Source organism: Rhinatrema bivittatum, chromosome 1, assembly GCF_901001135.1.
Source record: "Rhinatrema bivittatum chromosome 1, aRhiBiv1.1, whole genome shotgun sequence".
NCBI lineage: Eukaryota > Metazoa > Chordata > Amphibia > Gymnophiona > Rhinatrematidae > Rhinatrema > Rhinatrema bivittatum.
This window is the reverse complement of record NC_042615.1, coordinates 807,146,939-807,171,721: the sequence shown is the minus strand read 5'-3', so window position 1 is coordinate 807,171,721 and position 24,783 is coordinate 807,146,939. Positions and strand designations below refer to the sequence as shown.

The window sequence follows — 24,783 nt, the reverse complement described above, 5'->3', positions numbered from 1 at the left end:
TCTCTTTACTTTTTTGTCTTTATGGTATAAATCCAGCCTGGAAGTCATAAAACAGATGAAAGGTCTGTCTGTTTTATCCAATGACTTATGGGGTTTGGTCTTCTCTGTAATTCTCCCCTCACCTTTTTTTTTTTTTTTTTAAATCATCTCCCAAATAAAATGCCTGGGCGACAGGTGCCTTTGCAGCTGCTTTGGCTGGCTAGCAGAGGTCGGCCACAGTCGTGGCAGTCATCTCTCCTCGAGATGGCGTGCACTCATCTCCACGGAGTGCCTGACCACCTCCAGCCCCCATCAGACAGGATTCTCCCGTGCCGTGGCGCGCAGCTCCGTGACCTAAGCCGCAGGGCTGATCCGGTAGTAGGACTTTTAATTTATAGATCCCTCTCCTGCCTTTCTCTTGTACTTCTAATGGAGAACTATGAGGGTTTTTTATTTTTTAGATTCTGGAGTTTGGTGATGGGGAGCTTTAAAGCCTGGGGATTGGGTGTCTCTAAGCAGCAGCTCTGGTTTCTTTTGCACTTCCCATTCGGGCAGGATCCCAGCGATCATGTGTGGTCTGCGATGCTTAGCTCCGTACTTTTGTGGTTGCACTGTGTCTAATAGGAGATCCCAGTTGCGCCTTTTCTCTCAGGAGCAGTCCTAGAGATTAGCCGGCATAGCGTCACCGCTACAGCACTTCAGGATCTCATGCAGCCGCCTCTGAGAATGGATGACCTGGCTGCACATTTCTGGCTTTTGAGTTGCTTGACAGTTTTCAAGTGGAAGGACAACCATAGTTGTTGCACTGCTACCCAAATGATAAGAGAAGTAGCTGAGGATGAGAATGGAGGGAGGGGATACTGGGGAGAGAAGGAAGATGGGGGTGGGGAAAGGTGGCCTTTTATATATAAGCTTGTGATATTCTGATTTTTTCCTATAGGTAGGCCTAAGGTGGATTATATAAAATACCAAGGCACTGAGTATGGATATGTGCAGATACGAAGCAGGTTGCAAGTAAATATTCTTCTCCCTTCTGGGTCTTCTGCAGCCGTCAGGAACAGGGGAAGAGCAGATGCTCGGCGTAGTGAATTCCTATGATGACCTGAGCCGGAAGCTTTGGAACCTGGAGGGGCTACCCCTGACCGTGACCTCGGTCCAGGGCACGCACCCGGCGCTGCGCTACACTGACGTGAGTCCAATTTATGCAGATTAGCCACTGAGTTGATCCCTCGAGTCCTGCCACTGGTCCGTTCCCTAGTGCGGGCAACTGAAAAATCTTTTCATGCAGGGCCTGGGCCTTTTTTTTGGAGCTTAGGGGCTTCGGTCATTGTTGCCCCCAGATATTCCCAGGAGCTTCTGGGTTCCAGGGGTCAGCATGTACGGCTATTGATGGAGGAGGTTTGAGAGAAGGAGATATTAAAAAAAAAAAAAAAAAAAAAAAAAAAATCCCATATGTTTATGGAGAATGAGCAGCCTGGTTTCTTATACCCAGCCCTAATTACTGATCACAGTGAAAAGGGGAGGAGAATCCAGGAGACTGTAGAAGATGAGAGGTGACAGCCGAGAGTCTCCGTTAACCTCCATCTTGGGGGCCTTTCTCCTTAATGCAAACCGTAGCTAGTAAGGAGAAGGCAGAGGGATTTGTGCCCAGTTGAGGTGCAGCAATGCCTGCATGCAGATTGAAGCAATAACCGCATTCGTCTGCCAGATCTGACACTGTTGAGCTGCATCATTGTCTGAGAGGCTGAACAACGTGAGCGATATTCAGATTCATGCTTTGTCACCCCACTGGTTTCCCTTCGTAAAAAAAAAAGGAGCATAATTCAAGAAAAATTTTGTGGTGAATTTAGTGCTTGTGAGAACGATGCTTGATTCACAGCTCTGGAAACTGAGTTCTTCCGTTTGTTTATGGCACCGGCAGCGGCATTGAGTTCCCCCTTACCACTTTGGTTTCCATGCCTGTACAATCAATGCCCTGCCTTCTGACATTATCCAGACTGATACCAATTAGTGGTAAATTGTTAAATATATGTACATTTTTTTTTCCCAAGTATTGTGGACTAATGTCCATTGAAAACTTGGCTGATACACAACTTTTCTCTTAGGTGACCAAACAGGAATTACTGTGTCACTATGGACCTGAATGAGCCAGGAGACTAAATTCTTCTCCCGCCCCCTAAAGAGGCTCCCTCCAGAGCCAGGGCTGAAGTGCATCGGCGGCCTGGCATTATGTGTGGAGATATTTGCGCTGCTGCTGCTTGCCCTTTACCTGTTCTGTGAATAAATGGAGCGCTTTGGTTTTCGGTGATTTTATTCCAGCACCTTTTTATGAGCGCTAAATTCCCTACACTTTTTTAAAATCATAAACAAACCCGATTTAAACCTGCTGGCAGCCTGTAGCATAACCCGTCGCATGCCAGATAGCGCGTTAAATCTCCTCCATTCTGAGAGATGATGCTTTCAGAGCACGGTGGATGTAGCACGGGGAAGCTCGTGCCGCCTCTCTGCGTGCCCGCTGCCTGCCTTGTGGATAAATGTCAGGCTCCTGTTTGCAGTGCAGCACTGGTAACCGCCAAGCTGATTTATAAAAAAAAATGGCTTACATGTGTCTGGGGGGGGGGAAAAGCTTTGTACCGTTGTGAGCCTGTAATCTGGGTTCTTGTCTGACGTGGTCTGTGTGTGTGTGTTAAAGTAATGGTACCCTCCCTGCACCTAGGTGTTCCCACCGCTCCCTGTGAAGCCGGACTATTCCTTCCACGAGAAGGTGAAAGACAAGAAGTGTCTGCTGCCACTAGCGAACAAGCCCTGCCCTGCCTACGTGGCACCGCTGAAAGGTAATGGGGGGATGGCTCTGCTCGTTCGTCTAGAACCAAGAGTCCTAGGTGGAGGCTGAAGGTGGCTGGAATTTGGGAGTTGCACAAAACAATATTTGTTTACAGAAAAGGTGGTGGGTGCGTGGAACAGCCTCACCACCTCACAGTAACAGCTGAGAGCAATATAGGGGGGATTAGCAGCGAAATGCAGACAGAGCTAGAGGTTGGGAGGGGAAAGAGACCCTGTGGTGCTTATCTGTTGTCTTGCCTGTATCTGTGCTTTATTGTTAAACACTACATTTTCTCTGGCCGTTAGTATCATCGTTTTGTGTTATCGGCTATGGTGTAGCGCAGCTCAGCACCTGGATGAGTGCCATTGAGCTTCCAGCCCTCACCTCTCCGTGGCTCGCTGTGTCTCACGTGAGGCTGAAGTGATTTCTCGCTGTCACTTTGTGGTCTAATCTGTGCTTCTTCCCTCCTCAGTGATATGCCACATGGAGGGCAGTGGACAGTGGCCACAGGACAAGGAAGCCATCAAGCGGGTCAAGGCAGCATTCCACGTCCGACTGGCCGAGCTTTTGAAGGAGCAGCATGGACTGGTCTGCAGGCCCACCGCAGCCCACGTGGATGTGTTCAAGGTGCTGGGAAGGATCTCGCTCCAGAGCTATCATTGGAGGAACTTTTAGGGGAGGGGGGGAAGGGGGTCTTTTGTTTAACCATGCAAAATTTGGCACAGTGCACTGTGTGTAATAAGTTTCTCTACCCAGATTCTCAGGAAATGTGCACAAATCTCAGAAGGGGTGAAAACATACTGTGTTAGCATCATTGGTGCTTACCAGCCATTTAAGAAAACATTTATCCTGTCGGCGAGGTTACTGTTCTGAATCCAGAGACCAGGTTTTGAACTTTTTCATCCCAGCTCTTTGTGACTGGCCCAGGGCACGCACCGCAGCCTCGCCTCGCCTCTTGCCCCCTTCTGCTAAAGTTCAGTTCCTGTTCATACCCAGATCAGTCCAGACTCCTGGGTTTTACCTCCCTGCCAGCAGATGGCGATAGAGAAAAAAATTTCACTGATGCTGCATATAATCTAGTGGCCACCTTCAGTCTCTCAGTATTTCTCTGACTTCAGCAGATTGTAGGGTGTAAAACCTGCTGTCTGGTGTATATTAAAAAAATAAATAAATAGGAAAATAGTGTTTAGGATTCCTCCCAGGAAGTTAAGTCCTGGTTGGGCCATTCTCCCTGGTCTGAGGTGCATTAGCGGAGGGTTGGTGACCATTTGTTGGATCGCTCTGCACTTCTGTGGGGCTGATAGCTGGTGGTCCAATTCCCTCTCCTCCAGGAGAACCCGTTGAATTCTGCATCAAGTCTGCTGGATGGCTGGTGTTTGAGGGGAAGTACTTGAAGATTCTCTTCTCTGCTTGCAACCATTAAAGTTTAAACAACAGCAAAGAAAATCAAGAAGCATTTAGTTCCTGAGTGGGAGGTCAGCTGTCATCCTGTGTGGGTGGTTGCATCTTTGCTGGTGCTGATCGGGGCTCTGGGGGAGCAGGTGGTAAGTGCGCCATGCGGCTCCCTGTGACATGCGGCTCTCAGCCTGTCGGGCCTACATGTGACTCCTGCCTGAGGGGAGTTATGGTGCATGACAAATTGCTGCAAATCATTTGGAGAGTTGCACGTGCATCTCTCCAGAGCCGGCTTGTGTTCCCAATGCGTCTCTGGAGGGGTAGGCACTGCTGCGGCTGCATACAAGCAGCTCCGAGGGCATCGGGGCTTGCTGTGGATGGTTTCCCCGTTTTAGCGCGGGAATGGTGGCCATTTTGGGAAAAGTGGCAGCAGAACTTGCTGCAGAAACAGGAAATTCCCCACCTCCTTTATGACCAGCTGTGCAGGTCTCCAGGGATAGGCAGCCAGCTCTGAATCTGAGGAGGACCGGCAGGGGGAGGATTTGGATAATTTCTCTGCCTTTTCTTCAGATTTCAATTTTCTTTTTTTCACGAGGCTTATTTCCCCAGGAAAGCAAATAAGGTCGCATTCCCAGGATCGCTCTAAGGGTGATTCTCGTCCAATTTTAAAAGGCCTAAGATCAGCTAGAGTCCGGAGGATTCTGGGAATGTCGACTCACCTGGATATTTCCAGTGAGGACTCTGATGATTCTGAAGTTTCAGAGGCTTCACCGGATAACTCTCCTGGGGCAAAGTCTGCTCTGGACTTGTTCGGACGATGGGCCACAGGAGGGGCCAGTGGCTGAAGGGGACAATCCTAAGGTGGTATGTCTTTTCTGTAAAGAAGAACTGTGGCCCTTGATTCCGCATATTCTTCAGAAGCTGAGTATCAAGATTCCACAGGAAGCGTCCAACCAGGAAGGAGTGGACCCCGTAATGGTCAGTTTAAGGAGTCCAGCAAAGGCTTTTCCTTTCCACAAGTCAGTGAGGACATTGGTGTTCAGGGAGTGGGACACTTCTGAGACTGGCCTCTGAAGATTGGTAGAGCTATGGCGAAATTATATCTTTTGCTCGAAGAGACACACAAGCTTTTGATGCTGCCAAAGGTGGATGCTTTGGTGTCAGCAGTGACCAGGAAGACCACCATTCTCCTAGGACAAGCAGGATGGTAGTTCTCACATATGGATGACATCATCGGATGGAAACTAGCATGGAAAACATGTGCCACTATCCACGCGACCACGCAGGGTCCCTCTTCAGTCTATTCTTTTCCATGGAGCTGTCAACTTGCGGTTGTGGAACTTGTGTTCCCTGTACGTATCAGGATCAGTCCAGACCGCTGGGTTGTGTCTCCCTTCCAGTAGATGGAGTCAGAGAAAAAAAGCTGAAAGGCACCCCCCTCTTACACTGGTGTGCCACCTGCGATCCTTCAGTATTTCTCTGACTCCAGCAGATGAGGGGGACAGACCCTGCGGTCCTGATCCTTTAAAAAGAAAACAAAGCAAACTAGAAATTATAAGATCTAAGGGTGTTTGTTTCTACCAATGGCGGCCCTGGGATGTTTGCGGGGAAAGATTGATGGGACATCCTTGGCGTCTCATCCGGATGTAACCCGTTTCCTGAGAGGTGCTAAACATTTGAACCCTCCGGCTCGTCCAGTGTGTCCTTCTTGGAGTTTAAATCAGGTTCTCCGTGGCTTGTGTGGTCTTCCATTTGAGCCTTTGAAACAGGCCACCTTGAAAGACTTGACACTTAAGGCGATTTTCCTGGTGGCTATCACTTCGGCACGGCGCATCTCTGACCTTCAAGCATTGTCCTGTAGGGAGCTTTTTCTCAGGATTTCGGATTCAGGGGTGTTCCTTAGGATGGTGTCCTCCTTTCTACCGAAGATCTTGTTGGAGTTTGATTTGAATCAGACCGTGGATTTGCCTCCCTTCACGGATTTGGATCGGAATTCGCCTCAGGCTCACGACTTGCGAAGATTAGATGTGCGGCGGATTCTGCTTCGCTATATGGAGGTCACTAATGCTTTTCATTTGTCTGATTATCTGTTTATCTTTTGGAGTGGTCCTAAGAAAGGACATAAGGTAACTAAAGCCACTATTGCCCGATGGTTGAAAGAAGCCATAACTTCGACATATATGTCTTGGGCGCGCAGTACTGGATGGTTTAAAAGCGCGTTCAATCCGTTCTCAGGCGGCGTCTTGGGCAGAGAGTCAGTTTGTTTCGCTGCAGGAAATTTGCAGAGTGGCTACTTGGAAATCTTTACACACTTTTGCTAAGCATTACTGTTTGGATGTCCGTGCTCCAGATGGCGACTGTTTTGGCAGTAGTGTTCTTTGAGCGGGACTCTCCAGGTCCCACCCCATTTATGGCAGCTTGGGTACATCCCAGCAGTCTGGATTGATTCTGGTATGTACAGGGAAAGGAAAATTGGTTCTAACCTGCTAATTTTCGTTCCTGTAGTACCAAGGATCAGTCCAGATGCCTGCCCATGGAATGTGGAGAGTCCGTTCAGTGTCGTTTTCATTCTGCTGAAAATTCTCAAGTGGACAGGATTCACGTTGCATATGGAAGTACTCCCTCCATGTACATAAGTTCCAGAAGTTATGCAGTTTTTTCATTAGGTGGTTTGATATAGCCATTGGTTCTTATGTTGAGGTTATGATATGTTTCATTCTGCTATGGTATGGATTATACTGAAGGATCGCAGGTGGCACACCAGTGTAAGAGGGGGTGCCTTTCAGCTTTTTTCTCTGACTCCATCTACTGGAAGGGAGACACAACCCAGCGTTCTGGACTGATCCTTGGTACTACAGGAACGAAAATTAGCAGGAAAGAACCAATTTTCCTTTTTTTCTTTTGGAAAACTACTTCCATGGTCATTTTCTTCGACTCCCTGCACCAGGTCCCTCTTCAACTTTTTCCCGGCTTTAGTTTAAGTCTCGAGGCAGTAAGTTTTCATTCGGTGCAGTCTGTTCTCGGTTGCGGAGCCCTTTGGGCTCCACCAGTCATCGACTGCTTGCCGGCTGTTTTTTCTTCATGGTGTCTTCAGGTTTTCGTCTGTGCCCCCAGTGCCCTTGGACTATGTTCCTTACGGAGCCACACGAGGTGTGTATCCTATGCCTGGGGGCATTGCATGATGTTTGGGGGGTGTAATTTCTGTGACGAGATGACCTCCAAGGGCCAGCGTGCCCACCTGGCCAAGATGGAGAAGCTGTTTGGATCGAAGACGTCTGAACCCTCAACTCCGGAGTCAGAAGCATCGATTCCGAAGGGCTGTGGGGAACCGATGGACACTGATCCCTTGGTGTTCACCCCTCCATCAGGGCCTCTGGTGGAAGGGAAAACTGAAAATCGGCCTTCATCTGTCTCCTCTCGCTTGAGGATTTCTGGATCGTCTCCTTCCTCTTCAGCTCCGGTGAAAGACTGGGCCGAACACCATGGGAAACCTAGGAAACTTCGCTGCCAGTCTCCATCCTCGCACTGTGCCAGGCTTCTGTTGTGATGCCCCCAAAGCGACCCTGTAGCGAGGAGGTACCACCCTCCAACGATGCCGGGGATCCGGGGCGTTCCCTATCTATTCCGGTGCTGGGCACCAATCTTCCTCGGGGCTCCAAGGGAGATCTGTCTACACCACTGCCTCCTCAGCCCGGCCTTCGAGGAGGAGCTGGAAAGCAAGGTGCACTTGGTGGTTCGAGTCCTGCAGGGCATCGAGCCGCTGGTATCTCCACTGGTGTTGGAGCCTGCGCCCTCCATGTTGGTGCCACTGCTGGAGAGCCTCTATATTCTTCTTGGTGTTCTCCCCATGCAGCCGGTGCCTGGGGTGCCATCAATGCCTCGATGGGTACCATTGCCGCCTCTCGGTACAATCCCCATTGTGGGCCTGATATTTTCGGATTAGGTGGCTTACTTCTGTCTCACGGCCTGGCTTTTGAGAGGAATGTGAAGGAAGGGTTATTCTGGGGAAATTATCTCCACCTTTACTACAGGCTTGAAGACAATCCACATGCTTAGCCTACGTGAGGATTTGGCGTGTTTTCGAGTCCTGGTGTACTGGGCAGGCAGTAAGGCCGACTCGTGTTTCGGTTTCACATATTTTAGACCTTTCTATGGGATTGGTGAAAGGACAAGCCTTTAACTCCCTTCGAATGCAGGTGGCAGCTTTGGGCTGTCTTCAGGGTAAAGTGCAGGGTATGCCCCTGGCAGGCACCAGGAAGTAATTTGCTTTCTTCGAGGGGCGAAACATTTGCATCCTTCAGTGCGGTGGATATGCCTGTCTTGGAATCTTAATTTTGGTTCTGAGAGGCATGTGTGAACCTCTGAGTCACTTCACAGTCCGACTATAAAGGATTTAACCCTGAAGGTGGTTTTTTTGGTGGCAGTTTGTTCAGCCACGAGGATTTCTGACCTTCAGGCGTTGTCGTGTAGAGATCCTTTTCTACAGATTTCGGACTCTGGGGTCTCGTTTCTCCTAAAGGTTGTTTCTGCATTCCATGTTAATCAAAGGGTGGAGCTTCCAGCCTTTCCAGATTTGGATTCCTCCACGCCTCACACAAAGGATGCTGGTTGTACGGCGGGCATTTTGGTAACTAATAGATTCTGTTTGTCAGATCACCTTTTTGTTCTTTGGAATAGTCTGAAGAAAGGATGTAAGGCATCTAAAGCTGCAATTGCCCGTTTGGTAAAAGAATCAATTGCCTTGGCTTACATTTTGAAAGGGTCACCTCAAACCAGAAGGTTTGAGGGCTCACGTGACTTGCACTCAGGCGACCTCCTGGGCTGAGTGCCAACAGGTATCCCTGAAAGAGATTTGTTAGGTGGCTCCTTGGAAATCGTTGCACACTTTTGCCAGACATTATTGTTTTTGGATGTCCAGGCTCCGGATTCCATGGGCTTTTGTGAGTGTTCTACAAGTGTGACTATCTAGGTCCCACCCTGTATAGGAAAGTTTGGGTGCATCCCAGGAGTCTGGACTGATATGGGTATGAACAGGAAAGGAAAATTGGTTCTTACCTGCTAATTTTCGTTCTTGTAATATCTCAGATCAATCCAGAGTCCCACCCGTTGGAGGAATCCGCTCGTACTGATATTTAATGTATATTGCAGAGTTGTTGAGGGATTCAGTGATGTTCTCCTTTATTACTGTTGTAAGGGATTTCCACCTTTGAGGCTTCACCTTTCCTCTGCTCATTGAGGGGGTTTTGGAATCTTAGTTAAGATTTCTGTTTAATCATCTTGGCTTGGGTACAGGTCAATACTGAGAGACTGCAGGTGGCACACTAGGGTTATATACAGCTTCAGTGAAACTTTTTTCTCTGTCTCCATCTGCTGGCAGGGAGGCAAAACCCATGAGTTTGGACTGATTTGTGGTATTACAGGAATGAAAATTAGCAGTTAAGAAACAATTTTCCTATTTCTGTGGGTAGATAGTCAGCCCTTTATTGCAGTAAGAGAGCTGATTATATTACATTTGGTTTTATATCTTGCCTTTCTGATAAAAGGGGGAAAAAAACACCCCCAAAAACTAACAGTTGAATCACATTTAATATACATAACAAATATAAAATCCAATTCAATAAATCATTATCAGTATAACAATATAAAAATGCAACAATCAAAGGAATGAAATTCAAAAACCTGGAATCAAAGCAGAAAAGAGGTCCGCAGCCTGAAAATCATCTCTTCCACAATAACTTGAATTTCCCTTACTAGCTCACTCATGGCCCTTACCTGCTATTTTTCGTTCCTGGATTTTGACGAGCTAGGTTGGAAATGTCATTGCTAGGAGAGAGGAGTTGAGGCAGCATCCTATTAGTGCTGGGGACTTGGGTACTGGCAGTGGAGGCTTCTCCAAGGTAGGGAAAGGTGGAACAGTCCTCCTCTAACCCCATTCTAGCTTGCCTGATGGGACAGTCTCATTTAGGGAAAAGCTTTAGTTCTTCCTGAATTAAATTGGTACAATGAGAATGGCCAGTGAACCCTTTCCCTCCACCCCCTACCCCCTCAACTTTCATCCTGATCTCCGTGATCCTGAGCATCAATTGGGACCCGTCCTATGTTTCAGGGGCAATAAAGAGGAGGAAGTTGGAATCTTCGCAAACAGCGATTTCCCTCCCCCCCCCCCCCCCCCCCCCCCCGCCCTCTTTCACTGATCTGTGGCACTTTTCTTAGGGTTTCTTGACTCCTCCTTCTACTCTAGTACTGACACATTTTACCTTTCGAGAAAAACCTCAGAGCCTGAATTAGCAGAGGTATATCAAGAGGGATGTTGGCAGGCACAGAAGGAGCCTCTGCATTGGGTAAGCAAGGAGTAAAGCACAGGATAAGCACAAAGGAAAGATCCCTGGCTGTGAAGAAGTGAGGGGAGAGCCAAGGATTAATTGGGGTCCTTGGCCCCTCACCAAGAATGAAACTGGGCAGATTGGTTGGGCCTTCTGGTTTTCATCTATCCCATGTTTCCTGTTGCAGCATCTGTACAGCATGCCCAGCCTTCCATCCCTTTAGTCGTATCGTGATGTCAGGCATAGCAACACGCTCTGTGTGGCTGCTGATCTCGTTTCAGTGAGGTGTCTCTTTCCTGTGGTCATTGCTTTTTTTTTTTTTTGTTTGCTTCCTAAGGATGGCTACATCTTCCGCGTTCAGGTGGCTTACCACCGAGAGCCTCTGTTCATTAAGGAGTTCATCACTCCGGAAGGGATGATGAAGCACCAGGACACGGAGGAGTCTCGGCAGCTGGAGATGGAGACCCTGCACTTGCCCTACCTGAGCAGCACACTTCACGGGTAAGGAGGGCGTAGGCTGGAGTCCAGCAGTAGGCACCTCAAAGGGACTGTTCTGCCTCTCTACCACCTGCAAAATGTCTTTCCTGTACGTACTCTGATCAGTCCAGACTCATGGGTTTTGCATTCCTGCCAGCAGGTGGAGACAGAGAACGTTTTACTGACACTGCTCCATAATCTAGTGTGCCACCTGCAGTCCCTCAGTATTTCTCTGTAGCTAACAGATAGTAGATGATGTAAAACTTGCAGTCTGGAAGAGAAAACTTTAAAAAAAAAAAAAGAGAGAGAGAGAGACAGACAGGAAGGGTTGGCAGCCTTAAGTTGTTTTCAAGGGAAAGTGCATGGCCTGTCTTTAGCATTGCATCCGGATGTCTTTCATTTTCTTCGAGATGTAAAATATTTACGTCGTCCTGTAAGAAAAATGTGTTCCTTTTGGAGCCTTAATTTGGTGCTATGGGAACCTCTTGTTTTTTCGTTTGAGCTGTGGTGACAGATGTCACTGAAAAGTCTTACTCTGAAGGTTGTCTTTTTGGTAGTGATTTGCTCGGCCAGGAGGTTAGTGGAACCACAGGTCCTGTCGTGTCAGGATCTCTTTCTTCAGTTCACAGAGGACGGAGTGTTGTTGCTCATGGGGCCGTCTTTTTTTTTTTTTTTTTGGGCCCAAAATGGTCTCTGTCTTTCACCTTGGAATTTGGATTCCAGGGTGCCAGAGAGCTACCTTTGTTGGACGTTCATAGGGCCTTATTGTGCTTTTTCAAAGTGATCAGTTGGTTCAGGAGATCTGATCACCTCTTTGTTCTGTTTAGTGGAGCAAAGAGAGGATGTACGACTTCCAAGGTGACCATTGTGAGGTGGCTGAAGGAAGCATTTGTATCCGTGTATATTTGTCAAGGATGACTGATTCTGGAGGGGTTGCGTGCACGCTCTACTAGGGCACAAGTGACTTCCTGGGTGGAGTGTCAATTGATTTCTCTGCAGGAAATTTGTCAGGCAGTGACTTGGTCATCACCACATACTTTTACCAGACATTACCAGCTGGAAGAGGCACGGTTTGGGGAGGGTGTGTTACGAACTGGCCTTTCACTTTCCTGCCTGGTTTAGGGAAGCTTGGGTACTTCCCATGCATCTGGGGTATGAACAGGAAAGGAAAATTGGTTCTTACCTGCTAATTTTCGGTCCTGGAATACCCCAGATCAGTCCAGAGCCCCACCCTTTCTGGAAAGTCCGTTCTCTGATCTGTTTTTAGTAGTGGAAAATTGTTTATTCCCTGTATGTACCAGGATCAGTCCAGACCGTGGGTTATGTCCCCCTTCTAGCAGATGGAGTCAGAGCAAAAACTGAGAGGGCGGTCCCTCATAACTGGTGCGCCCTCTGTAAACCTTCAGTATTTCTCTGACTCCAGCAGATGGCAGTTGCACCTTTGCTTCCCCAGTTCATTTAGAGGATAGTTTACAGAATTTCTTTATTCTTTGTTTTCCTCTAATTCTTTCCTTGGATGGATCATAGTTATAAAGTTAAAAAAAAAAAAGCCTAGAATTATTTATCAGTTATGTTTCAATCCCCGTTATTGATGTATGGGATCTAGGTTTGGGGGGTCCTACCTTTCCTCCGCTCGATTTAGTGGGGGATGAAGTTAGATTTCTTATTCTCATCTTGGCTTGGGTACAGGTCAATACTGAAGGACTGCAGGTGGCCACTGTGTTATATAGCACTATCAGTGAAACTTCTTGTTCTCTGTCTCCATCTGCTGGTAGGGATGAAAAACCCATATGTCTGGACTGATCTGGGGTATTCCAGGAACGAAAATTAGCAGGTAATAAACAATTTTCCTATGTATTGAGGCAGTCCAATAAAAAGTATCATTTGCAACCTGTTTGTTTACCCGTATTTCTCTAGAAAATGAGTCAAGAACAAAAGGGTCAGCCTATGAAAGTGAAGGGAGGGAAAAGCTGTAAAGGAATATGAGAAAGTACTTCATTACTAAGCCCTAAGTTGTTTTTTCTTTCATGTCGTTTTGAAAGAAAAAAGTAAAGTATTTTTGTGTTTGAAATTCAGCACTAGGAAAAGCCCCTCCTGGCTTGCCCACATTCCTCTCCCCGCCCATCCTCTTCACCCCGGACCAAGCCACTAATCTGTCCATGGGCCAAGGGGTAGGAGCAATCCCTATTCACTCCTGCCCTGCCCAAGTCTCTTTCAAAATGATTCTAGCTGGCAGGCCCTGAAGTTGGGGCCACTTTGTTGCCTGGCAATAGAACCAAATGGTGCCGGCCTCGGAGCCAACCGGTGTCATTCTGAAATAGAAACCCGGCCGGCAGAAGTGACCGAGGAATTGCACCTGCCCCTTGACACACAGGTTTGAGGCCGAGCAAAATTGGCGGGGCCTGACCGGAACTTTTTTTCTTTTGTGTTTTGTTTCTTTTTAAATTTTTTTAATATATATTTTCAAATGAAACGGAAAATAAAGAATTAAAAAACCAACTCCCCCCCCCCCCCCCCCCCCCCCCGACGCGAGAATTTTCGATGCACACGCATATTGGGCACCAGGAACAGTTGTCCAATGGAAGCGATAGAAGCCAAATGCAATGTCAGAATTCAATGTTGTTGTTTATTTTTATTTATTTATTGTTTTTATATACCGACAGTTTTCTTTTCTTTTTCTTTTTTTTGTAATGAAAGCACAGTAGGCCAGATGTGGTCCTCCATTTCCTCTTGCTGATGGGATGTAGACCTGTACCCCCTACTTTGGGTAGCTGCTGTGAGACAGCGGCATTACTGTGGGCGGTTTTCTGCTTTTACGCTAACACCCTCACCTGTTCCTCTCTGGCAGCCTACAGCAGCAGCACCCTGCCTTCAGCGGCACCTCTCGCCTGGCCAAGCGCTGGATTAGCGCTCAGCTACTGAGCGATGGCATCTCGGGAGAGTGTGTGGACCTGCTCGCGGCTTATCTGTTCCTGCACCCAGCCCCGTTTACCTCACCAAGGTAAGAGCTTAAAAACTGTTAATTACGTGGTGCTTGGGGTCGGGGTGGGGCACGTGTGTGTGTCAAGTGCTACACTTTTTTTGTTTTGGAATTCAAGTTTTTATTGAAAACAATTTTTAAGCCATATGTACAACATATGTGTAATTCACAACATAGAACAGCTCTCCAGATATACAATTTTCTTTCTCCCCCCAGTCTCTCCAGCAAAAGAATATTCTGATATTATTGAATAACCACCAACCATCACTACCAAAGAAAGCAATAGATGATAAAAGTTGTCCAGTACTACTCAGTTACATCTTAATGGCTGGTCAGAGAACAGCACTGACAGCAGCTCTTGGTTCACCCACATCCTGTTCTGTCTGCCACAAGAGGGCACTCCAGGTCTGGACTATATTTGAGGGAAATGCGTCAGAAGGCTTTGCCATGATCCTTGTATAAGGGTAACTGGATGGCAGAGTAAGACTTTGCCATGGAGGATTAACATAGAATGAAGCTGAGTTTCAGTGATTGCGTGTTAGGTCTGGTTTAACACTTTCACTCTTGTACTCTTAGAAAATTCATTTAGAATAAGTGTTCTCTCTGTTTTTTTGGGGGGGAGCAAGCATCTTTCGACATTCAGAATATTTGAGGGAACACAGTTTCCTGATGAGCAGCAGAAGCATGGACATCGTTTTGTGGCAGTGGGATTGTGGGCGTAGACTCCCGTGATCTGATCATGTCTATGGAAACAAAAGAGTCTGTCTCATAAAGTGCAGAGTCAAGTGGGTCATGCGAGCTCTGGTCTCTTCCATGTGGAAGTCCTCTGATAGGAGGAGGAGAGGGTCATGTATGGTAAAGTGCTGCTATCCTACAGATCCCACCCTATTTAATATCCTATGCCCTACCTTCCCCGCCCCCAGGAAAATCTCATCAGATACTGTTAGATCTGATACATCAGATGTATTCCACACATTAAGAAAGGTGGAAAGAAGGCAAAACGATTACCGGCATGGTTAAAAGGGGAGGTGAAAGAAGCTATTTTAGCCAAAAGATCTTCATTCAAAAATTGGAAGAAGGATCCAACAGAAGAAAATAGGACAAAGCATAAACATTGGCAAGTTAAATGTAAGACATTGATAAGACAGGCTAAGAGAGAGAATTTGAAAAGAAGTTGGCTGTAGAGGCAAAAACTCACAGTAAAAACTTTTTTAAATGGGGCGCTCTTCTGCCGGCGAACAAAATGGCCGCGTAAAGACCTTGCTCCGCTCCCGATGTGGCAAACTTCGCGGCGAACCCCTGCTTAAATCACACTGCACCCCTCAAAAGAGTGCGATTCGGCAGCTGAAAGTCCCCTGACGCAGGCAGCTATGGCGGCGAAAAAAAAACCGGTTGATCTCAAGCATTTTCAGTTTAGTAAACTCCCCCCGGATCTCGGCGATGACCATGAGGCAGGGCCGGCGCAGGCCGCGGACACCGCGAGCACAGCACTGACGCAGGTACCCGACTCCCCGACGGGAAAGACCGCGGAATGGGCTGAGACGACAGCCCAACTTAAAAATGATATCAGAGGGTGGTTTATTGAATTTCGGGCCGATTTAAAGACTCATAAACAGGAGCTTATGGCCTCAATGGCGGATATTCGCGAAGATATAGCAGGCCTGGGCATTAGAGTAGATGAGCTCGAGACCCGAGTGGATGCCCACGGGACTTCCATGAATACAATCATTGCACAGCAGAATGCTATGGAAGCTGATATTGGCTCCATTCAAGATAAATTGGAGGACTTGGAAAACCGCTCCCGGCGCTGCAATATTAGAATACAGGGGGTCCCGGAAGCGCCTGAATATGGGGATCCTATGAAAACTGCCAGCGCTATCTGTGCTTATATTCTTACTCAACGCCAGGATTCTGAAGGTCAGCCGGAGGGACTACTAACTGAACCTGTCCGGTTAGAGAGAGCACACAGGGCTCTTGGCCCCCGCACAGACACCAGGCCGAGGGATATTGTTATTTGCTGTCATAGCTTTTTGCTAAAATCTAAAATCATGGAGATCGCGAGCAAGCGTCCTACCTGGTCCTGGGAAGGTCACTCTCTGTCTCTCTTTCAAGACCTGGCGCCCTCGACTTTGCGCAAAAGGTTTGAACTGAAGGAAATTACCTCGTATTTGCGGACTGAGAACATTCGATACCGGTGGACCTTCCCGTTTGGGCTCCAATTTACGCTCAACGGTGTGACTTCTCGGGTTAAAACACCTGCGGATGCTCTGGGGGCACTTAATAAAGCTGGCTACCAACCCAGTATTGTGGCACCGAAGAAGCCTAATCGTCCTACGAAACTGGATGATCATCCAAAATGGCGCAGAGTCGGGAAAGGAGGAAGTAGACTGCGCCGCCATTCTGAGGACTCACGTGCTGCGTTATCTGATCAAGGCTGATTTTCCTGTAATGAGCGGCGGGTTCATTAGCGGAAGCAGGGGACCACCTGCACAAGCGTTACTTTCTTATTCTATATTACACTGCTTCTCTACTACCGAAGTACACCGTGGGCCCTATCTGTGGGCCACGGGAGCCTACTGGGACTTCATCATGCTGTGAGACTGTTTTTTGGTACATTTTGAGAGGGGTGCTGTACGGGGTTCTTTGTTGTGTTTTTTTTTCAGTAAAGGGAGGGGGGCGGGGGATTGAGGGTTATGCTGGTGGGGAGTGACTCCCCGGAGTGGTGTTTTTTCACCCACAAGAAGCAGTGGGTGATGTTGTGGATTGGGGGGGCTGAGGGTTTATTTTATCCAGGGGACTCAAAAGTTCGCATTGACTGGTGGGGCTTGATTCCTGTTGTATTGAAGCGTACCTATTATTCTGTCCCTTATGGCTACGTCATCTAGGGGAATGAATCTGGGAGAGTGTGTTATGTCCCTTAACGTCAAAGGCCTTAATCATTATCGCAAAAGGTTTTTATTGTATCAGGATTTACGCACACATCATGTTTCTATTGCACTAATCCAGGAGACTCATTTGAAAAAACGACATGAAAGAGTATTGTCATCTTCCTTTTACCCTCATCAATACCTTGCAGCTAGCACAAAAGGTTCTAAATATACGGGAGTGGGTATCCTAATTGCTCGGGATCTTGTTCATGAAGTTTTACAGGTTGCTAGGGATCCTGGGGGACGCTATGTGCTGCTTAAAATACGAGTGGGCCAGCAGGTGATCACCTTACTTAGCCTTTTCGCCCCTAATACAGGACAAGATCTTTTTTTCAAGGAAATAGATGAGGTGCTGACTAAATATGCGGAAGGGGCAATAATCCTGGGGGGGGATTTTAATGTGACTCACAGCCCTTCTTTAGATAACTCCACCCGCAACTCCTCAGTTCCCAAAAAGGTGCGGACGCAATTATCCTCTTTGATATCTCATTGGCACTTGGGTGACGTCTAGCGGCAGAGAAACCCCCATTCTAGATGTTATAGTTATTTCTCACCAGCTCACCACCTTTACTCCAGACTGGATTATTTCCTGGTGGATAAGCAAACGCAAAATTGGGTGACCGATGCTGGCCTGGAGCCCATTGTGTGGTCTGACCACGCTCCGGTTTGGCTACTACTCCACCTACATAATAGAGACCCAGGGCTGAAATTCTGGCGCTTAAATGAAGGTCTTCTTAAGGATCCCACCTTTGTGACACATCTAGGTGAGCAGCTTACTGCATTTTTTCAACAGCATCAAGCTGATAGTACACCCACGCCCACGATATGGGATTGTTCCAAGGCGGTGGCGAGGGGTCTCCTTGTCTCTCGTGCGTCCTTTTGCAAAAAAGAGAAAGAGAAACAAAGACAAATCCTGTCTGCTGAGTTAGCTCATTTATCTCAGCGACATATGCAAACGCAGTGCCCGCTGACTCTTAAAAAAATGACTGGCATTCGTGATGCCATTAAGGCGCTTGATGCAGATAAACTTGCTTTCCAATTGGATGTGGTTAAGCAGCAATATTTTGAGGGGGGGCAACAAGGCGGGACGTCTTTTAGCCCGCCGCTTAAAGGCAGTTTTCCTCCAAAATAACATCATTAAAATAAAGGATAAGGGGGGTCCTTTCATTACGTCCTCGGAAGGAATCCGAAAATGCTTTACTGATTTCTATGGTCAACTCTATAGCGCAGAGAAGTCCATAGTAGATTCGGATATCGATATGTACTTCCAGGATTTGTCTTTACCCCACTCTCATGGCCTCACAACAGGAATATCTCGATGCACCCATATCACTTGAGGAAGTTCAACGGGCGATCAAAGCCCTAAAGCCGGGAAAAGCCCCGGGCCTAGACGGGTTGACGGGCAGTTATTATAAAAAACTTTCTTCTGTAGTGGCGGAACCCCTTTTGGAGATGTTTAATTCTTTGCGCACTACTGCATCGATAGCGCCTAATGCTAATGTCGCCGGTATTACGGTTCTGGCCAAGCCGGGAAGGGATCCTATCCGTTGTGGGTCGTATCGCCCAATCTCATTGATAAACTTAGATTTAAAGATTTTAGCCCGGATTCTAGCAGAACGGCTCAAGGACATTCTTCCCTCCCTCGTACATAATGACCAAGTAGGATTTGTTCCCTCCCGTATGGCAAGTGATAATATTCGAAAGGTCATAGGTTTAATAGATTGGGTACACCATCATAAGTTACCGGCTGCTTTATTGGCTATTGATGCAGAAAAAGCCTTTGACTTAGTTCATTGGCCCTTTCTCTTCCGGGTTTTGGACACTATGCATTTTGGCGCGTCTTTCCAACTGTGGATAAAGAAATTGTATGAGAAGCCTCAAGCCAGGGTTAAAGTTAATGGGGGTTACGGCCCAGTCCTTGATATACAGAGAGGGACTAGGCAGGGATGCCCCCTGTCACCTATGCTTTTTGCTCTTTTTTTTGGAACCTTTTGCTATGACAGTACGGAAGTCTGCCTTGATTACGGGAATTCAGATAGATGATTTACATTTCAAGTTGTCCCTTTTTGCAGACGACATCCTCTTTACTTTAACTAACCCTGCAATTTCTTTGAAGGGGGTCTCGGCCGCTCTGGAGCAGTTCCATAGGGTGTCGGGCTTCACGGTAAACCTAGAGAAATCAGAACTGCTGAATCTCACTTTATCCCAACAGGAAGTGGTAGATATCAAAACACAATTCCCCTTTAGATGGGCAAGCGCCTCCCTTAAATACTTGGGAGTTCAGATTGGCCCCTATACGTCCCAATTACAATCTCTCAATTATACTTCTCTCTGGAAAAAGATTGATAGGGATATGTTGACTTGGTACAGGGATTCCCATTCATGGCTGGGTAGGTTGGCAATAGTTAAAATGGTGATCCTTCCACGCCTGCTCTATTTTTTCTCCACTATCCCTATTTTTCTACCCTCACTTCTCTTAAGGAAGTGGCAGGCCAAAATCTATGGCTTCATCTGGCGGAAACGTCCGCCTCGGGTGGCTCGCTCCGTTTTATTTTTCCCCAAACGAGCAAGGGGATTGGGGGCTCCGAATCTCCTGTGGTATTACGCTGCAGCACAGCTTCGCTTCTTGGTAGATCTTTACAATACAGTGGATGTCAAACAATGGGTCCAACTGGAACAGAGACAGGTCGGATCTATGCCCATTCAGGCGTTAGCCTGGCAACCTAGATGCACTTGGCTTCCCTTAACCCATGTGCCCACAACCTTACAGACTACATTAAGGGTTTGGGCGGCCTGGAAATCTAAGCTTGTGGGCAATAAGGCATACTTCCAATCCTCACGTCTATTCCATAATAATCTTTTCCAAGGCAGCAGAAATAATACTCGCCTAGCTGAATGGGAACAGCATGGGCTCACTACCTTTGGGCAGGTTTTGATGGGAGGTACCTTGCGCACTATATCAGCCCTCTCTCTCCCAGGGCCCATTGACTCTGGGCAAGTTCTAGCATATGCGCAGGTTCGCCATTTTATACGCTCACTGATATCGACCAACCAGATTCATCCATCTAAAACGCTCTTTGAGTCTTATTGTGAGCATTCCGATAAACTGAAGGGCATCCTATCCAAAATATACAAACTATTGAATAATCAGTCTCCTTACGAGGCGACCCACATTCAAGCCTGGCATAGGGATCTCGGGGAAGTCCTTTCTAAAGATGATTGGGATCTCATCTTCCTACAATTGTCCAAGGTGTCTATTGCGGCCTCCATACAAGAGCATTGCAATAAGGTGTTGTACAGATGGCATTTGACCCCCGATAAACTACATAGAATGATACCTGCCATATCTAATTTGTGTTGGCGAGGATGTGGTAACATTGCTACCTATATTCATGTGTGGTGGCACTGCCCAAAGGTTACCTCCTTTTGGCAAGAGCTTTTTGCGTGGCTAGAGTCATTAGTACCGGGCTTCAGAGCCCCGAGTGTTTTAAACGTATTGTTGCATGTTCCCTCTGACGAATACCCGAAATATACCAACACATTTCTTAGTCAAGTATACATAGCTGCCAGGACTGAATTGGCCGCTGCATGGAAACTACCAGACACACCAACCAGGGCAGTTGTGCTTCATAGGTTACACCGACAATACCACCTTTCCCATCTTACCGCTGTCAAACAGGACAAGCTGAAATCCTTTCAGATCATCTGGAGGCCGCTGATGCATTGGCTGACGGCTCAGAACCCAATCCCATAGGGGATGCATCCTTATTTCATTTGCTGATTGGGCACATTCACACATACACACGCATGCCTCTCCCTGATTCAGACTGGTGGTATAAGGGTTCATAGATAACACACGGGCACAGGGATCGATTATATATTAGCAAGGTTTATTGGTGCCCAGACAGACATCTTTTAGAGTAATGTGTATCACGGGGTCACCTGGATGGGGGGGGGGGGGGGGGGGAAGGGGATGGGGATATGGTTTTGACGGTACATATGTTGGTCTTTGATCTGTTCTCGGCTGCCCGTGAGTATACTTCACCAAAGGTTTTGGAACGAACTTGATCTGTACATGTTATACTCTTGGTTGTTTTTTCCATGGTATGGTTATTTGGTTACTTTTTGTACATGTACTGTATTTTCAATAAAATTATAAATTAAAAAAAAAACAAAAAAAACCAAAACTTTTTTAAATATATCCGAAGCAGAAAGCCTGTGAGGGAGTCAGTTGGACCATTAGATGATCGAGGGGTTAAAGGGGCACTTAGAGAAGATAAGGCCATCGCGGAGAGATTAAATGATTTCTTTGCTTCGGTGTTTACTGAAGAGGATGTTGGGGAGGTACCCGTAATGGAGAAGGTTTTCATGGGTAATGATTCAGATGGACTGAATCAAATCACGGTGAACCTAGAAGATGTGGTAGGCCTGATTGACAAACTGAAGAGTAGTAAATCACCTGGACCGGATGGTATACACCCCAGAGTTCTGAAGGAACTAAAAAATGAAATTTCAGACCTATTAGTAAAACTTTGTAACTTATCATTAAAATCATCCATTGTACCTGAAGACTGGAGGATAGCAAATGTAACCCCAATATTTAAAAAGGGCTCCAGGGGCGATCCGGGAAACTACAGACCGGTTAGCCTGACTTCAGTGCCAGGAAAAATAGTGGAAAGTGTTCTAAACATCAAAATCACAGAACATATAGAAAGACATGGTTTAATGGAACAAAGTCAGCATGACTTTACCCAGGGCAAGTCTTGCCTCACAAATCTGCTTCACTTTTTTGAAGGAGTTAATAAACATATGGATAAAGGTGAACCGGTAGATATAGTATACTTGGATTTTCAGAAGGCGTTTGACAAAGTTCCTCATGAGAGGCTTCTAGGAAAAGTAAAAAGTCATGGGATAGGTGGCGATGTCCTTTCGTGGATTGCAAACTGGCTAAAAGACAGGAAACAGAGTAGGATTAAATGGGCAATTTTCTCAGTGGAAGGGAGTGGACAGTGGAGTGCCTCAGGGATCTGTATTGGGACCCTTACTGTTCAATATATTTATAAATGATTTGGAAAGAAATACGACGAGTGAGATAATCAAATTTGCAGATGACACAAAATTGTTCAGAGTAGTTGAATCACAAGCGGATTGTGATGAATTGCAGGGAAGACCTTGTGAGACTGGAAAATTGGGCATCCAAATGGCAGATGAAATTTAATGTGGATAAGTGCAAGGTGATGCATATAGGGAAAAATAACCCATGCTATAATTACACAATGTTGGGTTCCATATTAGGTGCTACAACCCAAGAAAGAGATCTAGGTGTCATAGTGGATAACACATTGAAATCGTCGGTACAGTGTGCTGCGGCAGTCAAAAAAGCAAACAATTTTGGGAATTATTAGAAAGGGAATGGTGAATAAAACGGAAAATGTCATAATGCCTCTGTATCGCTCCATGGTGAGACCGCACCTTGAATACTGTGTACAATTCTGGTCGCCGCATCTCAAAAAAGATATAATTGCAATGGAGAAGGTACAGAGAAGGGTTACCAAAATGATAAGGGGAATGGAACAACTCCCCTATGAGGAAAGACTAAAGAGGTTAGGATTTTTCAGCTTGGAAAAGAGACGGCTGAGGGGGGATATGATAGAGGTGTTTAAAATCATGAGAGGTCTAGAATGGGTAGATGTGAATCGGTTTTTTACTCTTTCGGATAATAGAAAGACTAGGGGGCACTCCATGAAGTTAGCATGGGGCACATTTAAAACTAATCAGAGAAAGTTCTTTTTCACTCAACGCACAATTAAACTCTGGAATTTGTTGCCAGAGGATGTGGTTAGTGCAGTTAGTAAAGCTGTGTTTAAAAAAGGATTGGATAAGTTCTTGGAGGAGAAGTCCATTACCTGCTTTAAGTTCACTTAGAGAATAGCCACTGCCATTAGCAATGGTAACATGGAATAGACTTAGTTTTTGGGTACTTGCCAGGTTCTTATGGCCTGGATTGGCCACTGTTGGAAACAGGATGCTGGGCTTGATGGACCCTTGGTCTGACCCAGTATGGCATTTTCTTATGTTCTTATACTTCTACTCATATGCCAATGACATTCAGCTATTACTCCCTTTTGGTCTGGACCCTCATAAATCATTGTTAACCTGAAGGAATGTCTAAGCAAGATTTACGGCTGGCTGTATTAAAACTACATCTCATAAACCTCCCCACCCCCCCAAAAAAAAAAAACCCAGAAGTACTGTGGCTAGGCAAAAATGATCCAGGCAACATTAGAGTCCAAGATGACTCTCGAAGGGACAACCCTGATCTTCAGGCACTACATTTGCAGTTTTAGGATTTGTTCAAGCTCTCTATGGATGATCAAATCTTAGCATTAGCTATTGTTGCTGTAGAAACTGTGCACCCCCTTGAACCTGTTTTGAATTGTGTGCATCGAAATGTTTTACCCCCCTCCTCCAATCATATTCCACACCATTCAGGACCAGAAATGTTTATTGGGGGACAAAGCATATGAGTGTCCAAAAAACCAGAACTGAAATCCAATTGGATTAATCTCCAGCCCACTGAATCAGTGCTTGGTGTTAAGCACCTTTGGTAGGAATTAAAGCTGTGAGTCTGTCGGAATCGGTTTCCACCAACATTGTCAATATTTAGACCATTCTTTTCAAGCTTGTTCACACTCTTGAGTCCCTTGGGAAGTTTTGGTGGGCTACAGATTTTCATTGGATTGAGGCTCGGACTGGACCACTCCGGGACATTTCCCTAATTGTTCCGTAGCCACTCCCGAGGTCATTGTCTCGCTGTAAGGTAAGCTTCCATCCCAGTTTGAGCATTCTTGCAGAGGGTGGCAGGTTTTCCCCAAGGACTTTTCCCCCATTCGTAGTCCCATCTATCCTGACACGTGCCTCCAGTCCCTGCTGATGAGAACCATTCCTATAACAGAATGCGCACCTCCACCATGCTTCACAGTAGGGATGCTGTTCTCTGGGTGGTGTTTTTTTTTTGTGCTGTTCTCTGGTTGTGTTGTGCTGGTTCTCTGGTTGTGTTGTGTGTTTTGGTTTTTTTTTGTGCCAAAAGCAATGCTTTCCATTCAGGCCCAAAAGTTCTATTTTAGTTTTGTCAGACCACAAAACGTTTTGTCACATTTTTATTTATTTTGTATTTAGCTCATGTCGTCTTTTTTTTTTTTTGGTAGCTGAAGGAGAGTACCATTCAGGTACTGTAGGTATTTCCTGGTCTCCAGAGGGCTCACAATCAGTTTGTACCTGAGGCAATGCAGGGTGAAGTGACTTGCCCAAGATCACAAGGAGCAACAGTGGGATTTGAGTCCTGGCAGTCAGCCCTCTGCTCTAACCATAGGCTGTCCCTCCATTGCACATGGCTACTGTATCCCTTGAGTGTTCCTTTGCATGAGATTCAAGGTGGGCTTTCTTGTGTAATGGTTTCCTTCTTGCCACCCTACTATACTGGCCAGATTGCATTGAATTTTGTCACATGTGAACTTTGAGTCTTGGCAATGGAAACCTGTAGCTCTTTCAGAGTTGCCAGTGGCCTCTTAGTTGCCTCCCTGATTAGTCTCCTCCTTGCTTAATCATCCAGTTTGGAGGGATGGCCTGATCTAGCAAGAGTCTTGGTGGCTGCCATACACCTTTTGTTGGGACCTTGATGAGGAATGTGGACCCCTGGCCTGAGTTAGGGGTTGACACAACCTGGGAGGAAGGCTTACTGCAGGTCCCCAACGTCAGAAGACGAGGCTGGAAGAAGACGGGGGCCGGCTGGAGCTTCACCACTACCAATCCCGTTCCCCGCAGGTTGGGCCCTTGGGTACCAGGACCGGCTGGACTTAGGTGGGCCCCTGTATCGGA

The 24,783-nt window shown here is 46.7% G+C and overlaps 1 protein-coding gene across 1 annotated transcript in view; it reads left to right on the top strand.

Annotated features, from left to right (window-relative positions):
- Positions 1 to 24,783, top strand: part of NOL6 (nucleolar protein 6) — a 207,050-nt gene that overhangs the window by 68,463 nt on the left and 113,804 nt on the right. The window contains exons 16-20 of the mRNA XM_029581150.1: positions 1,028 to 1,168; positions 2,696 to 2,813; positions 3,276 to 3,430; positions 10,859 to 11,022; positions 13,847 to 13,999. Coding sequence (XP_029437010.1) covers positions 1,028 to 1,168; positions 2,696 to 2,813; positions 3,276 to 3,430; positions 10,859 to 11,022; positions 13,847 to 13,999 — 731 coding nt within the window. The remainder of the gene's footprint in view (positions 1 to 1,027; positions 1,169 to 2,695; positions 2,814 to 3,275; positions 3,431 to 10,858; positions 11,023 to 13,846; positions 14,000 to 24,783) is intronic.